At 46.0% G+C, this 15600-nt stretch overlaps 1 protein-coding gene across 5 annotated transcripts in view; it reads left to right on the top strand.

Moving 5' to 3' along the window:
* The first annotated feature begins 6875 nt into the window (after window positions 1–6875).
* The window catches only part of LRRIQ1 (leucine rich repeats and IQ motif containing 1), a 157618-nt gene continuing 148893 nt past the window's right edge, over window positions 6876–15600 (top strand). For all 5 annotated transcript variants that reach the window (XM_074941951.1, XM_074941953.1, XM_074941950.1 and 2 more), the window contains exons 1-2: window positions 6876–7028; window positions 14685–14818. In XM_074941951.1, the coding sequence (XP_074798052.1) occupies window positions 14687–14818 (132 nt within the window). In that variant the 5' untranslated portion in view covers window positions 6876–7028; window positions 14685–14686. The remainder of the gene's footprint in view (window positions 7029–14684; window positions 14819–15600) is intronic.

Genomic DNA, 15600 nt, shown 5'->3' with positions numbered 1-15600 from the left:
ATGTTAGAGATCCAGGTTCAATTCCTCCAGAGCTGTCTGCAGAGGAAGAGAAAAGATTTGAAAAGAAAGTATCCCTTCTCTTCCTGTAGCAGAAAGAGGGTAATTGAACCTCACTCTCTCACATCCTAGATGAATGTGCTAACCACTCAGCTACAAGTTATGAGGTGCACAAGGCCTCCTTCTATGGCTTTTTCATGTGGAGTAAAGTGGTGCTTAACTCATGCCCTCAAGAAGTGGGCATCCCATCCCAGGCAATGGATACCAATTTGTGATTGCACACCAACTTCGGCACCTATCTCTATGAGAGGGGTGGGACTTAGCATACACCCCTCTCATCGGCATCTCCCGTTGGCTTCCTTAGGCAGCTGCTTGCTTAACACACTGGCTTTTGTGGATCACATTCTTAGATGCCTTCCCCTCTCCCTTCATGGTATAGGGTGCCTACGTGCCTAATTCAGTTTCATGGATTGCTATGTTGTTCCTGGGATTTTCTAGGCGCCTAAAAGTTAGACGCTGTGATGCTCAGGGCTGCAATGCCTAAGATCCTTCATGGAGCCCACCCTACAAGACTTGTCCCTAATGGACAGTCACATTTGTCTAAAGTCAGTTACCATCCCCCATCTATAAAAGTCTGAGCAGAAAGAGCATGAGTCCTGCCAGTTAGAACTGACATACTTTAGTTGAGCCCTATGGGGAAGATTGTAGAGTGTCTCCTGCATTATTTCTGGATTAGCACTGCATCTTTAGGATCTGAACACCCTTTGATTAGGCACAATACAGCAGTGAAGCAGAGAGAAACCAAGGCCTAGATCCTCTAGAACAAAGGAGCCGTACTTGGTGAAAGTCTCCAGGAATGGGAGTGAGAGTTGGGAATAAGGTTGCATTATACCCTCTTTGTGGCTCTACAATCCTGGAGCTGGAAAATGCTAATCCAGCTCCTTGTGGAAGACAGAGCAGCCTGAAGATTACTCTATTTTATGCCAACTGCCAATGGGAGCTTTTCTGCCAGTAACGAAACAGACAGATATAGGGAGATCCCAGCCGTGATATCTTTTGCTCTCTATTCCTTATGCGGGGCACTAGGACGTAAAGTAGTATGATTAGGAGATGATACTCCACTGGTCAATTGAGATGGGTTTAAGTCTGCTTCACTGTGCTTAAATAGATTTAACAAGATGGATAATCTCATCCTAAGGGTCTATCCAGGAGGACTGTAAAGGAAAGAGTCCATCAGGACTGGCAGGAAAAGTCATGTGAACAGAGCTGAGGGACGACAATCAAGGAATCTTGAGGAAAAAGGAGTTGAGGAAAAAAGGAGTATTGCAGTTTTGGTGCATCTGAGTTCCATTTAGTTTTAATCTAATGGCTCTAAGGAGTGCTTATTCTTGCTTTCATGAGCACTAAATTCACTCACAACATACATAGATAACAAACATACTCAGATTTTTTTTTTAAATAACCTTTACTTTCTACCAGCTTCTTTGGTGGTAGGAGTGGTGATACTGAAAAACTGTGAGATTTGTCACATACTTATAATACTCTATTACAAGCCTAATTCACATAACACCACGCTGGTATTAAATTACACCTTTAACCACAAAAGTTATCTGTACACTTTTCTGTAGATGAACAGAAAACTCCACTAACTGATTTCTCTGTTTTATGACACCATTCAGGCAAGTGAAAGAATTAAGTTGCTGAAGCCCCAAAAATTTAACAGTGCTATTCAAATGGTATTTCCCAAAGCAAATTTCAAGAGATGCAATAGAAAAAGAAAGGATGCCTAAGGATCTCTCCTTTGTCAGGGCTGCTATCAATTTCTGTGCACGAATGAGAATATAATAGTTACATTTTCTGTCATTTTTAAAATAGAAGGAGATTTACCAGGATAGATGCAGCTTCCATATTTTCAAAGAATTGTATCCAATAAACAGTTTACTGTACAGACAAAACATATATAATGAAGTATGGTGAAAGGCATTGATTAAGGAATATCATTCAAATTAGTTTTTGCTTGACTTGTCAACATTCTTATTCTTTGCATTAGGAATTTTTACTTGCTAAACACTAGAATGACGAAAAGAAAAAACTTCTTAAAACGGCTGCCTTTTGATGTGTTTAATTCTATATTACAAAACTGTGTACAATTTATGAACCATACTGGATAACTGTTGCTCCACTTCCCCTGGAATAGATTCCAGCACTCTTAAAATAATGCACTATGTATTAACAGGGAATTAAATCTCATCCCAGAGTTTTTCACATCTAGAATTTAATGAAATGCTGTACCTGCAGCATACTCAGCAAAACAATACTAATGGTTACATGTTACCTGACCAAATTGTACATGAAATAGTCAGAAATCTTTGGAAGAATAGTGCTTGCACTTCAATGTTTCATTATTAAAACAGTTTACACACAATTTTTCAATCTTTGTAAAACTGTTTGATTACATAAAAGGTAAAAATAGTGTTATTTGCACAGAAGCATGTACTGTAATTATCCTGTTAAAATATAACTCCAAAACAAAACAAAGATCCTTACCAGTGCTGAATATTTCGCTCTCATCTATGGAGCACTACCATATAGTGGCATAAATTCGTTTCTTCACTGCATCTTGAGTATGTTTACTAATTCTTCTTTTGTTGATAATATTTTACTTCCTTGTTACAGAAGACAACAATATACAATGCTCTACAGAAGTTTCTTTCCTTTCAGTGCTGCAACAAGTTGTTTGCTTTAATCACCATGAACACAATGATTAAGGTCATGTCTACACTACAGGGACAATACCAGCATAGCTACAGTGCTGTAGCTACGCTGGCAAAACCCTGTAGTGTTGACACAGCCTACACCAATGGAGGGCCTTTTCCATCAGTGTAGGAACACTACATTCTGAGCAATAGTAGCTAGGTTGACAGGAGCAGTCTTTCATCAACCTAGCTGTGTCTACACTTGAGGTGAGGTTGGCATTTTTCACAACCCTGAGCAACATAGTTACGTTGACCTAAATTTTAAGTGTAGCTCAGGCCTAATTCATGTACTGGAAGATAAATATCACTGAATCAGTTCTGCCCCTGAAGACTTTTTAAAGGATCTGATTTTCTCTTAAACGACAATTTTAAGGTGGCTGAGATAATATCTGTTACTAGACCAACTTCTGTTGGTGAGAGAGACAAGATTTTGAGCTTACCCAGAGCTCTTCAAGTAAACTTTTGTCTCTCTCACCAACAGAAGTTGTCCAATAAAAGATATTACCTCACACATCTTGTCTCTCCCATATTCTGAGACCAACATGGCTACAACAACACTGCATGAAAGAACTTTTAAAATTGGTTTAGATGGGGTTGCCAGGCATCCGGTATTCGACCGGAATGCTCGGTTGAAAATGGACCCTGGTGGCTACTGTTGGCACCACCAACTGGGTCATTTAGTCTGGTTGGCCATGCAATGGGGCGCTGGGCTAAGACAGGCTGCCTAACTGCCCTGGCTCTGCATGGCTCCCAGAAGCAGCTGCCAGGTCCCTGTGGCCCAGAGGTGCAAGGAGGCTCGGTGCAGTACCACCACCCTGAGTTGCGGCTCCGCAGCTCCCATTGGCCAGGAATCATGACCAACGGGACCTGTGGGGGCGATGCCTGCAGGCGCAAGGGCAGCACACGGAGCCTCCCTGGCCGCCATGCAGTATTTCAAGTATGTCATAAATCTCACTGTTTTTCAGTATCACTACTCCTACCACCAAAGAAGGTGGTAGAAAGTAAAGGTTACTTAAAAAAAAAATCGGAGTATGTTTGTTATCTATATATGTTGTGAGTGAATTTAGTGCTCATGAAAGCAAGAATAAGCACTCCTTAGAGCCATTAGGTTAAAACTAAATGGAACTCAGATGCACCAAAACTGCAATACTCCTTTTTCCTCAACTCCTTTTTCCAACCCTTTTTCCTCAAGATTCCTTGATTGTCGTCCCTCAGCTCTGTTCACATGACTTTTCCTGCCAGTCCTGATGGACTCTTTCCTTTACAGTCCTCCTGGATAGACCCTTAGGATGAGATTATCCATCTTGTTAAATCTATTTAAGCACAGTGAAGCAGACTTAAACCCATCTCAATTGACCAGTGGAGTATCATCTCCTAATCATACTACTTTACGTCCTAGCGCCCCGCATAAGGAATAGAGAGCAAAAGATATCACGGCTGGGATCTCCCTATATCTGTCTGTTTCGTTACTGGCAGAAAAGCTCCCATTGGCAGTTGGCATAAAATAGAGTAATCTTCAGGCTGCTCTGTCTTCCACAAGGAGCTGGATTAGCATTTTCCAGCTCCAGGATTGTAGAGCCACAAAGAGGGTATAATGCAACCTTATTCCCAACTCTCACTTCCATTCCTGGAGACTTTCACCAAGTACGGCTCCTTTGTTCTAGAGGATCTAGGCCTTGGTTTCTCTCTGCTTTACTGCTGTATTGTGCCTAATCAAAGGGTGTTCAGATCCTAAAGATGCAGTGCTAATCCAGAAATAACGCAGGAGACACTCTACAATCTTCCCCATAGGGCTCTACTAAAGTATCTCAGTTCTAACTGGCAGGACTCATGCTCTTTCTGCTCAGACTTTTATAGATGGGGGATGGTAACTGACTTTAGACAAATGTGACTGTCCATTAGGGACAAGTCTTGTAGGGTGGGCTCCATGAAGGATCTTAGGCATTGCAGCCCTGAGCATCACAGTGTCTAACTTTTAGGCGCCTAGAAAATCCCAGGAACAACACAGCAATCCATGAAGCTGAATTAGGCACGTAGGCACCCTATACCATGAAGGGAGAGGGGAAGGCATCTAAGAATGTGATCCACAAAAGCCAGTGTGTTAAGCAAGGAGCTGCCTAAGGAAGCCAATGGGAGATGCCGACGAGAGGGGTGTATGCTAAGCCCCACCCCTCTCATAGAGATAGGTGCCTAAGTTGGTGTGCAATCACAAATTGGTATCCATTGCCTCGAATGGGATGGCTTAGATGCCTAAGCCACTTCTTGAGGGCATGAGTTAAGCACCACTTTACTCCACATGAAATAGTCATAGAAGGAGGCTTTGCCGACCACATAATTTGTAGCTCAGTGGTTAGCACTCATCTAGGATGTGAGAGAGAGTGAGGTTCAATTACCCCCTTTCTCCTACAGGAAGAGAAGGGATACTTCCTTTTCAATTTTTTTCTCCTCCTCTGCAGACAGCTCTGGAGGAATTGAACCTGGATCTCTAACATCCCAGGTGAGTGCTCTAACCATGTGGCTAAAAGTTATAAAGTCGGAAATAATACCACATCTTCCTCTGGTCATATTTTGAATGGGACCCAATTTGGAAACCGTGCTCAGTGACCGCTTACCAGATTGGGCCCCTCACATGACTTAGGCGACCAAATGCCTAGTTTGTGATTTGCTCTGGGGCTTAGGTGGGAGATAGGCCTCCAAACGCCTAGAATGGGGAAGTAGCACACATGACCCTGGATCTAAAACTTAGGCATCTAGGGAACTTTTACGGTGGAATGCTAGGTGCTTAGTGAGTTAAGGTGCCTACAGGTTAGTAGCAGCCAAGCGGGAGCTTCATGATCAGAGTAGTGTTGTGTAAGTGTATAGCTGGCAGTACCATAACTGACATCTGCTTCCTGGGAGCTGTGGTAAGCACCACTGGGACCCCGTACCCCCTCCCGCACCCCAAACCCCTGCCCCAGGCGGGAGTCCCCTCCCGCGCCCAAACTCCCTCTCGGAGCCTGCACCGCACCTCACCCTAACCCCCTGCCTCTAGCCATGAGCCCCTTCCTACAGCCCAAACCCCTCATCCCCAGCCCCATCCCAGAGCCCACCCCCCTCGCTCCCCAACCCCCTGTCTCAGCCCAGAGTCTCCTCCTGCACCCCAAACCCCTCATCCCCGGCCCTACCCCAGTACCCACACACCTAGCTGGAGCCCTCACACCTACCCCCCGCACCCTAACCTCCTGCCCCAGCACGGAGTCTCCTCCCGCAACCAAACTCCCTCCCAGAGCCTGCTCCCCACACCCAAACCTCCTGCTCCAGACCTGAACCCCATCCTACAACCCAAACTGGAGCCCTCACCTCCTGCACACCAATCCCTTGTCTCAGCCCCATGAAAGTGAGAGAGGATGGGGGAGAGGGAGCAATGGAAGGAGGGGGGATGGAGTGAGTGGGGCGTGGTCTCGGGGAAGGGTCAGGGCAGGGGTGTTCGATTTTCTGCTATTAGAAAGTTGACAACCCTAAATTTGGACAAAATTGTTACATATTATTACAGACTGCTGGGGGAGACAGGATGGATTTCAAAAGGACAAGTTTTGTAAATACTTTTAGTATTGACATACTATCCAATTGTATTGCAAGTTTAATAATATTTGTATTTTTTCCCTCAAAAAGCAGCTCCTGAATTCAGGTGATTACTTGAGAATCACAACTTTCTTTTTAAAGTATGTTTCTGGCTATCAGTGCAGAGAAAAGCTTAGAAACACGATGCTAAAGAGCTCACAAACCAGAAGACAAAAACTAACACACCCAACATTAATTATTTATAAAAATCTCATGATTGCGAAACCAATCTCATGATTTGTTGGGGGGGGGGTAAGGGGGCTGACTACTCATGATTTGTGAATGCCTGGGCTTGGCAAATCTATTTCCCATGCCACAGGCCAATCAGTGTAAGAAAATAATGGGGGGTTGAAATAATATTCAAGCTGGAGGCGGGGTGGGAGCTGCTAACGGGAGCCCAGCGGGGCTGGTGATAGAGGGTTTCCCCTGAGCCTGCAACCGCGTTTCTCTCTTCCTTCACCTTCTCTCCCCCGGCTGGAATGTAAAGCGAGCGCTGCTCACTAGGTTCGTCCCTTCCGGCGTGCCGTAGCACAGGCTTCGCCCGGCCCCCAGTCTGCCGGTGCCATGGTTACGCTTCTTGTTTAACTCCGCAGCGTGCGCAGCTGGAGGGTTTGTAGAGAGGTCTGCGTGACCCGGAGCTGCAGGATCGGGGCGTCTTCAAGGGCCGAGGCCCGGGTAGGGGCCTGACACCGGCCACGGGAGGCGACCAGCTCCATGAAACCCACGGGGACTGCTCGGCGAGATCCTGGGGGCTGCGGCTGGTCCGCCGGGATGGGGAGAAGGAGGAGGAGGAACTATCACTCCCAGCATGCACAGGGGCTTGGTCGGGCCGATCTGTGTCGCCCGGGAGCTGTTGGATCTGCGAGGGCGGCTTTTTGTTGCATTCTGGGAGTTGTAGTCCTGGACGGGACCTCTCGAAAGAAAATGAGCCGGGCGGGCCGCCGGGGGCTGTGCTGGGGGGAGCCCAGCCTTGCCTGGAAGGGATGTTTCTTCTCCCGCAGGCTGAGAGCCTGGCCTGTTCCCGTGGGATTCTCACCCCCTCCGCCCCCCCTCCGGGGGGGGGGGGCTGTTTTGCCAGCACCTGCCTTGAACCCCTGGATATCTTTAACGTAGTAACTTGGCTGCTGTTTGTATTTGCCTTCTTGGTCCTGAGCCTTGTGGCTCTTTACACGCAAATCTTTTCTCCGAGAACCAGAGACACTTTTTGTCTTTAAGTGAAGGCTGAGCTTCTGGAACCTTCCCAGGCGCTTGGGTCTGCCAGAAAAAAACATCACATAGCGTGTGACTCCTGAGACCTTAATGAGGGTTGGCAAGATGATAGTATATTACCCGTGATCACGATTAGCGCTGCAGTTGCGTTGATGGAGTCGAGGGAGGAGGGATTTTGCTGCACGTGAATGTATCTGCGTGAAGCAGTCCCACATTTAAATAAGTGCTGTCTGCTTTATAAATTGTCCTAATGGTGTAAAATCCCAGGATGCAGCCTCTCCACCCTCCCTAAGTGCTCTTTTTATAGTTTGGTTTGTTTTCTTTGTGAAACCTGAAATCAGGGGGAAATGTAAGGGCTTGTCTATGTGGGGGAAGTTAGGGTGCAGCGAACCAGGGTGTGAATTTAAAGCACAGTAAGTACTCTGCACTAAGGCAATGTCTACGCTACAGCAGCACAGCTGCTGTAATGCTGTAGCATAGACACTTCCCATGTTGATAAAGGGTTTTTTCTGGTGATGTGGTTAACCCATCTCTTCAAGATGGAAGGTCACCAGGGCCTAACTATTTCACTCTATGTGAAACTTTTCATAGCACTGAACAACATAGCTAGGTTAATCTAATACATGTACACCAGGCCTAACTCTCTGTGTGGAGGCTCTTACTCCGGACTCTTAAGAGTGCGGAGTAAGAGCCTCCACACAGAGAATTAAGAAAGAATAGCTAATGTACACAGGCTACTCTAGGCTTTTTACTTGTATAGACAAGCCCTAAGCAATCTTGCTAAACTTTCTGTTGTATCCTTCCTAAGGAATGAAAAGAATGATGTATGAGTTATTCTAGCTCAAACTTTCAAAACCCTACTGGTACCCTCAGGCTTGCCACTTAAATGGCCTCTAGCCATTCTGGACTGGTTTTGTATTTTTATATAAAATATATATACACACTGAAGTTATCAGAAACATTCTAAACGTACACAAATTTAAAATAAAAATAGAATCAGAATGGCCCAAGGACACCAAGCTCCTCCTCACCTTTTTCCCTAAATCAGCTCTCCTGTCCCAAAACCTCAACTCCCAAAGTGGGCTATATTGTATCTGGTGTGCCATTTCACTGTGCACTTCTTGGGCAGTATCTATCTTAGCCTTCATATGTAAACTAGTGTAAAGTATACAGATGAAAGGCATATTAATACTGATTATTTATGTTTATGCTTAATAGTACCAATAGGAAAGGGTATAGGGTTGGCATGTTTTTTTGTTCATCCTAAGTGGCAATGTAACACCGACAGACTCTGGTCGTCAGTGGGCAAGGTTGAACTTGGGACCTCTGGAGCTGAATATGTGAGCCTCTACCGCATGTGATTGTTAGCTAAGGCAGTAGCAGACTCATTAATCTCTCTTTAAGTGGTCTCAATGCTACTACATACGGTAGAGAACCACACGCAGGAGGTGTGTGGGTTACAGCAGCTCCTGCCGAATCCACAGGAATAGGCTGTTCTGGGATGCTTTTCTTATTTCAAACTATTAAGCAAACCCTTTCCTGTGTTGTATTGTTTTTCTTCATTCCTGTTAGAGAGTAAAGTGTGTAGTTGGGATAATCTTGTGAAGTTCCTTTTCTCTTTATTAAAAAATAGAGATCCACATGCACTGCCCATACTCTAAATCAGGGGTGGGCAAACTACGGCCTGCCAGCTCTTTTAATCTGGCCCTTGAGCTTCCGCTGGGGAGTGGGGTCTGTGGCTTGCCCCTCTCCGGCACTCCAACCTGGGAGCAGGATTGGGGGGGTGCTCCATGCAGCTCCCAGAAGCAGCGGCATGGCCCCCCTCTGGCTCCTACGAGTACCGCAGCCAATGGGAACGGCTGGGGAGGTGCCTGCGGACGGGGCAGCGTGCAGAGCCACCTGGCTGCACCTCCGTGTAGGAGCAGGAGAAGGGACATGCTGCTGCTTCTGGGAGCCCCTTGAGTTAAGTGCCGCCTGGAGACTGCAGCCCGGAGCCTCCCCCCACGCCCGAACCCTGATCTCCCTCCTGCCTGCCAAACCCCTCAATCCCAGCCTGGCGCACCCTCCTGCACCCCAAACCTCTCATCCCCAGCCCGATCCCAGAGCCCGCACCCCCAGCTGGAGCCTGTGCCCCTTCCAGCACCCCAACCCCCACCCCACCCTGCAAACCCCTTGGTCCCAGCCCGGAGCACTCTCCTACACCCCAAACTCTCCTCATTCCCAGCCCACTCCAGAGCCCTTCCCCCCACCCCCCTACAGCCCACTCCCCTGCCCACAGCCCGGAGCCCTTTCCTGCACCCTGAACACCTCATTTCTGCCCCATCCTGAAGCCCCTACCCCCCCAACCAGAGCCCTAACCCCATCCCGCACCCCAACCCCAATTTTGTGAGCATTCATGGCCCGCAGGCAATTTCTATTCCCAGATGTGGCCCTCGGGCCAAAAAGTTTGCCCACCCTTGCTCTAAATCCATAGCTGACTAAATTGAGGCCAAATGGGAATGCATGTTTACTGTGTTTTGTTTAATACGGTCAGTGATTGAAGGTAATGCTCTTTGTGGACCTTTGAAGGTTGATAAGAAACCACAGATATGTGTACTGCCATATAAATAAATTAGCATGGTCTACCCACCACTGTGGCAACTTGGTTAGCAGCTCAAGTTCATTCCTAGGCTCCCCTTTAGAATCATAGAATCATAGAATATCAGGGTTGGAAGGGACCCCAGAAGGTCATCTAGTCCAACCCCCTGCTCGAAGCAGGACCAATTCCCAGTTAAATCATCCCAGCCAGGGCTTTGTCAAGCCTGACCTTAAAAACCTCTAAGGAAGGAGATTCTACCACCTCCCTAGGTAACGCATTCCAGTGTTTCACCACCCTCTTAGTGAAAAAGTTTTTCCTAATATCCAATCTAAACCTCCCCCATTGCAACTTGAGACCATTACTCCTCGTTCTGTCATCTGCTACCATTGAGAACAGTCTAGAGCCATCCTCTTTGGAACCCCCTTTCAGGTAGTTGAAAGCAGCTATCAAATCCCCCCTCATTCTTCTCTTCTGCAGACTAAACAATCCCAGCTCCCTCAGCCTCTCCTCATAAGTCATGTGCTCTAGACCGCTAATCATTTTTGTTGCCCTTCGCTGGACTCTCTCCAATTTATCCACATCCTTCTTGTAGTGTGGGGCCCAAAACTGGACACAGTACTCCAGATGAGGCCTCACCAGTGTCGAATAGAGGGGAACGATCACATCCCTCGATCTGCTCGCTATGCCCCTACTTATACATCCCAAAATGCCATTGGCCTTCTTGGCAACAAGGGCACACTGTTGACTCATATCCAGCTTCTCGTCCACTGTCACCCCTAGGTCCTTTTCCGCAGAACTGCTGCCTAGCCATTCGGTCCCTAGTCTGTAGCGGTGCATTGGATTCTTCCATCCTAAGTGCAGGACCCTGCACTTATCCTTATTGAACCTCATCAGGTTTCTTTTGGCCCAATCCTCCAATTTGTCTAGGTCCTTCTGTATCCTATCCCTCCCCTCCAGCGTATCTACCACTCCTCCCAGTTTAGTATCATCTGCAAATTTGCTGAGAGTGCAATCCACACCATCCTCCAGATCATTTATGAAGATATTGAACAAAACCGGCCCCAGGACCGACCCCTGGGGCACTCCACTTGACACCGGCTGCCAACTAGACATGGAGCCATTGATCACTACCCGTTGAGCCCGACAATCTAGCCAGCTTTCTACCCACCTTATAGTGCATTCATCTAGCCCATACTTCCTTAACTTGCTGACAAGAATACTGTGGGAGACCGTGTCAAAAGCTTTGCTAAAGTCAAGAAACAATACATCCACTGCTTTCCCTTCATCCACAGAACCAGTAATCTCATCATAAAAGGCGATTAGATTAGTCAGGCATGACCTTCCCTTGGTGAATCCATGCTGACTGTTCCTGATCACTTTCCTCTCATGTAAGTGCTTCAGGATTGATTCTTTGAGGACCTGCTCCATGATTTTTCCAGGGACTGAGGTGAGGCTGACTGGCCTGTAGTTCCCAGGATCCTCCTTCTTCCCTTTTTTAAAGATTGGCACTACATTAGCCTTTTTCCAGTCATCCGGGACTTCCCCCGTTCGCCACGAGTTTTCAAAGATAATGGCCAAGGGCTCTGCAATCACAGCCGCCAATTCCTTCAGCACTCTCGGATGTAACTCGTCCGGCCCCATGGACTTGTGCACGTCCAGCTTTTCTAAATAGTCCCTAACCACCTCTATCTCCACAGAGGGCTGGCCATCTCTTCCCCATTCTGTGATGCCCAGCGCAGCAGTCTGGGAGCTGACCTTGTTAGTGAAAACAGAGGCAAAAAAAGCATTGAGTACATTAGCTTTTTCCACATCCTCTGTCACTAGGTTGCCTCCCTCATTCAGTAAGGGGCCCACACTTTCCTTGGCTTTCTTCTTGTTGCCAACATACCTGAAGAAACCCTTCTTGTTACTCTTGACATCTCTTGCTAGCTGCAGCTCCAGGTGCGATTTGGCCCTCCTTATATCTTTCCTACATGCCCGAGCAATATTTTTATACTCTTCCCTGGTCATATGTCCAACCTTCCACTTCTTGTAAGCTTCTTTTTTATGTTTAAGATCCGCTAGGATTTCACCATTAAGCCAAGCTGGTTGCTTGCCATGTTTACTATTCTTTCGACTCATCGGGATGGTTTGTCCCTGTAACCTCAACAGGGATTCCTTGAAATACAGCCAGCTCTCCTGGACTCCCTTCCCCTTCATGATAGTCCCCCAGGGGATCCTACCCATCCGTTCCCTGAGGGAGTCGAAGTCTGCTTTCCTGAAGTCCAGGGTCCGTATCCTGCTGCTTACCTTTCTTCCCTGCGTCAGGATCCTGAACTCAACCAACTCATGGTCACTGCCTCCCAGATTCCCATCCACTTTTGCTTCCCCCACTAATTCTACCCGGTTTGTGAGCAGCAGGTCAAGAAAAGCGCCCCCCCTAGTTGGCTCCCCTAGCACTTGCGCCAGAAAATTGTCCCCTACGCTTTCCAAAAACTTCCTGGATTGTCTATGCACCGCTGTATTGCTCTCCCAGCAGATATCAGGAAAATTAAAGTCACCCATGAGAATCAGGGCATGCGATCTAGTAGCTTCCGTGAGTTGCCGGAAGAAAGCCTCATCCACCTTATCCCCCTGGTCCGGTGGTCTATAGCAGACTCCCACCACTACATCACTCTTGTTGCACACACTTCTAAACTTAATCCAGAGACACTCAGGTTTTTCCACAGTTTCGTACCGGAGCTCTGAGCAGTCATACTGCTCCCTTACATACAGTGCTACTCCCCCACCTTTTCTGCCCTGCCTGTCCTTCCTGAACAGTTTATAACCATCCATGACTGTACTCCAGTCATGTGAGTTATCCCACCAAGTCTCTGTTATTCCAATCACGTCATAGTTCCTTGACATCACCAGGACCTCCAGTTCTCCCTGCTTGTTTCCAAGGCTTTGTGCATTTGTATATAAGCACTTGAGATAACCTGTTGATTGCCCCTCATTCCCAGTATGAGGCAGGAGCCCTCCCCTCACAGACATTCCTGCCTGTGCTTCCTCCCGGTATCCCGCTTTCCCACTTACCTCAGGGCTTTGGTCTCCTTCCCCCGGTGAACCTAGTTTAAAGCCCTCCTCACTAGGTTAGCCAGCCTGCTGGCAAAGATGCTCTTCCCTCTCTTCGTAAGATGGAGCCCGTCTCTGCCCAGCACTCCTCCTTCATGGAACACCATCCCATGGTCAAAGAATCCAAAGCCTTCTCTCCGACACCACCTGCGTAGCCATTCGTTGACTTCCACGATTCGACGGTCCCTACCCAGGCCTTTTCCTTCCACGGGGAGGATGGACGAGAAGACCACTTGCGCCTCCAACTCCTTTATCCTTCTTCCCAGAGCCACGTAGTCCGCAGTGATCCGCTCAAGGTCATTCTTGGCAGTATCATTGGTGCCCACGTGGAGAAGCAGGAAGGGGTAGCGATCCGAGGGCTTGATGAGTCTCGGCAGTCTCTCCGTCACATCGCGAATCTTAGCCCCTGGCAAGCAGCAGACTTCTCGGTTTTCCCGGTCAGGGCGGCAGATAGATGACTCAGTCCCCCGGAGGAGAGAGTCCCCGACCACCACCACCCGCCTTCTCCTCTTGGGAGTGGTGGTCGTGGAACCCCCAACCTCAGGACATCGCATCTCATGCCTTCCAACCAGCGGAGTCTCCTTCTGCTTTCTCCCCCCAGACATATCATCTGGTCCACTCTCCGCAATGGTACCTGTGGAGAGAACATGAAAGCAGTTGGTTACCTGTTGTATTAGGTATTATTAACTGTTGTATTATTTAGGCTTTAACTTAAACTGCTAACTGGAGTTGCCATGTTTTTGCTGCTATTTTAATCCAAGTTAGCTAACCTGAGTTAAGGACGCATCTTTTTTTCCAGTGAAGACATACCCTTAAACTCATATAACTTTGCTCATCTGAGTAGTTCCTCCCATTGAAGCCAATTAAAGTTACACACATGTAAATGTTCATGGGAACAGGGCCAAGGTAATATATTTTATTATTTTTGTGCATCCTTCTCTCTCAACAGATTGATAAATATAGAGTTTTAGGTCCCAGTACAGCCAAACCTTAACTTTACAAATGTGAGTATTCCATTGACATCAATGGGACTACTCATGTGTCTAAAGTTAAGTGTTCATGTAAGTCTTGTCATAGTTGGAGCCTTACTGTGGATATGGATGCTTTTTTGTTTTGTTTTAGAGCTTTTTGAGATACCTACTACTACCACAAATCTAGCAGTAAATACAATATCCACTAAAAGAAAAGGAGTACTTGTGGCACCTTAGAGACTAACCAATTTATTTGAGCATAAGCTTTCGTGAGCTACAGCTCACTTCATCGATGAAGTGAGCTGTAGCTCACGAAAGCTTATGCTCAGATAAATTGGTTAGTCTCTAAGGTGCCACAAGTACTCCTTTTCTTTTTGCAAATACAGACTAACACGGCTGCTACTCTGAAACCTGTCAATATCTACTAATGTATTCCATTTTATTTTTCCTTTTTTGCTGTTACAATCTTATTATGGAAAGCTATGGAAGATGATGATGATGTAAAACTTGAAGAAGAAATAAATATAGAATTGAGCAGAATCAGTGTTACTTCCCTTGAAGCGGATGATTTCAGCACTGATTTATCAGCAGAAGCTTGGAGTGATGGTGAAACAGTAAGTGTTTAATGGAAACAGGAGGGAGAGTACTTCCTTTACTTTTCATGGCAAATGTGTGTCTTTTGTGGAGGCCTCTTGCATTCCTGCTTTTCTAAGGTACTTGGAAGTGTACTATAGGGTGGATTTGATTTAAATCACTAGTCAGGAAGACTCAATTTAATCATGGATTTCTACATAAAAGTGCATTCTTGTTGGTTTTATAACCTTAATACATATTCTTCACAACTCAGAGATAGATGTAGGTTTCATTTTTAGAAGGTACACACTATGCATTTTTAAAGTGATTTATTTTGAAAACTTTTCAGATTAGTTTTACAGATATATCAGAAAATGAATGATTGTTTGGTTATTTCATTTACCAAAGGTAATTGAAACAGATATTTATGAAGTCATTGGGAGGTGAACTATCTCCAATTCAACAGGTTAATCATTAATATTTGGACGATTTTCTTGCCATGATGTATTAGGAGGAGAACATCAACAGACAGACATATAAATTGTTTTATTTAACTAAAACAACAACAATATGTATTCTGGATTTTTTTCTTCAACAGCAAACATATAATATTTTAACAAAACAAGCATATGAATTTTTGAATTTAAACATTCAAGTTTTTATAAAATCAGGTTTGTTTTTGTTAAAATAACTTTTTTTTAAAAAAATATTTCAAATCAACTATGTCAGCCAGGTCAACATGAGAAACTTAAAATATTGGCTTCTGCAGCTAACTCAGTCTTCTTCACCTTCATTTTCCTGTTTGTTCATAATATGGAAAAGA

Source organism: Natator depressus, chromosome 1 (assembly GCF_965152275.1).
Source record: "Natator depressus isolate rNatDep1 chromosome 1, rNatDep2.hap1, whole genome shotgun sequence".
NCBI classification, from domain to species: Eukaryota; Metazoa; Chordata; order Testudines; family Cheloniidae; genus Natator; species Natator depressus.
The sequence above is the reverse complement of the archived record's forward strand: the minus strand, read 5'-3'. Positions and strand labels throughout refer to the sequence as shown.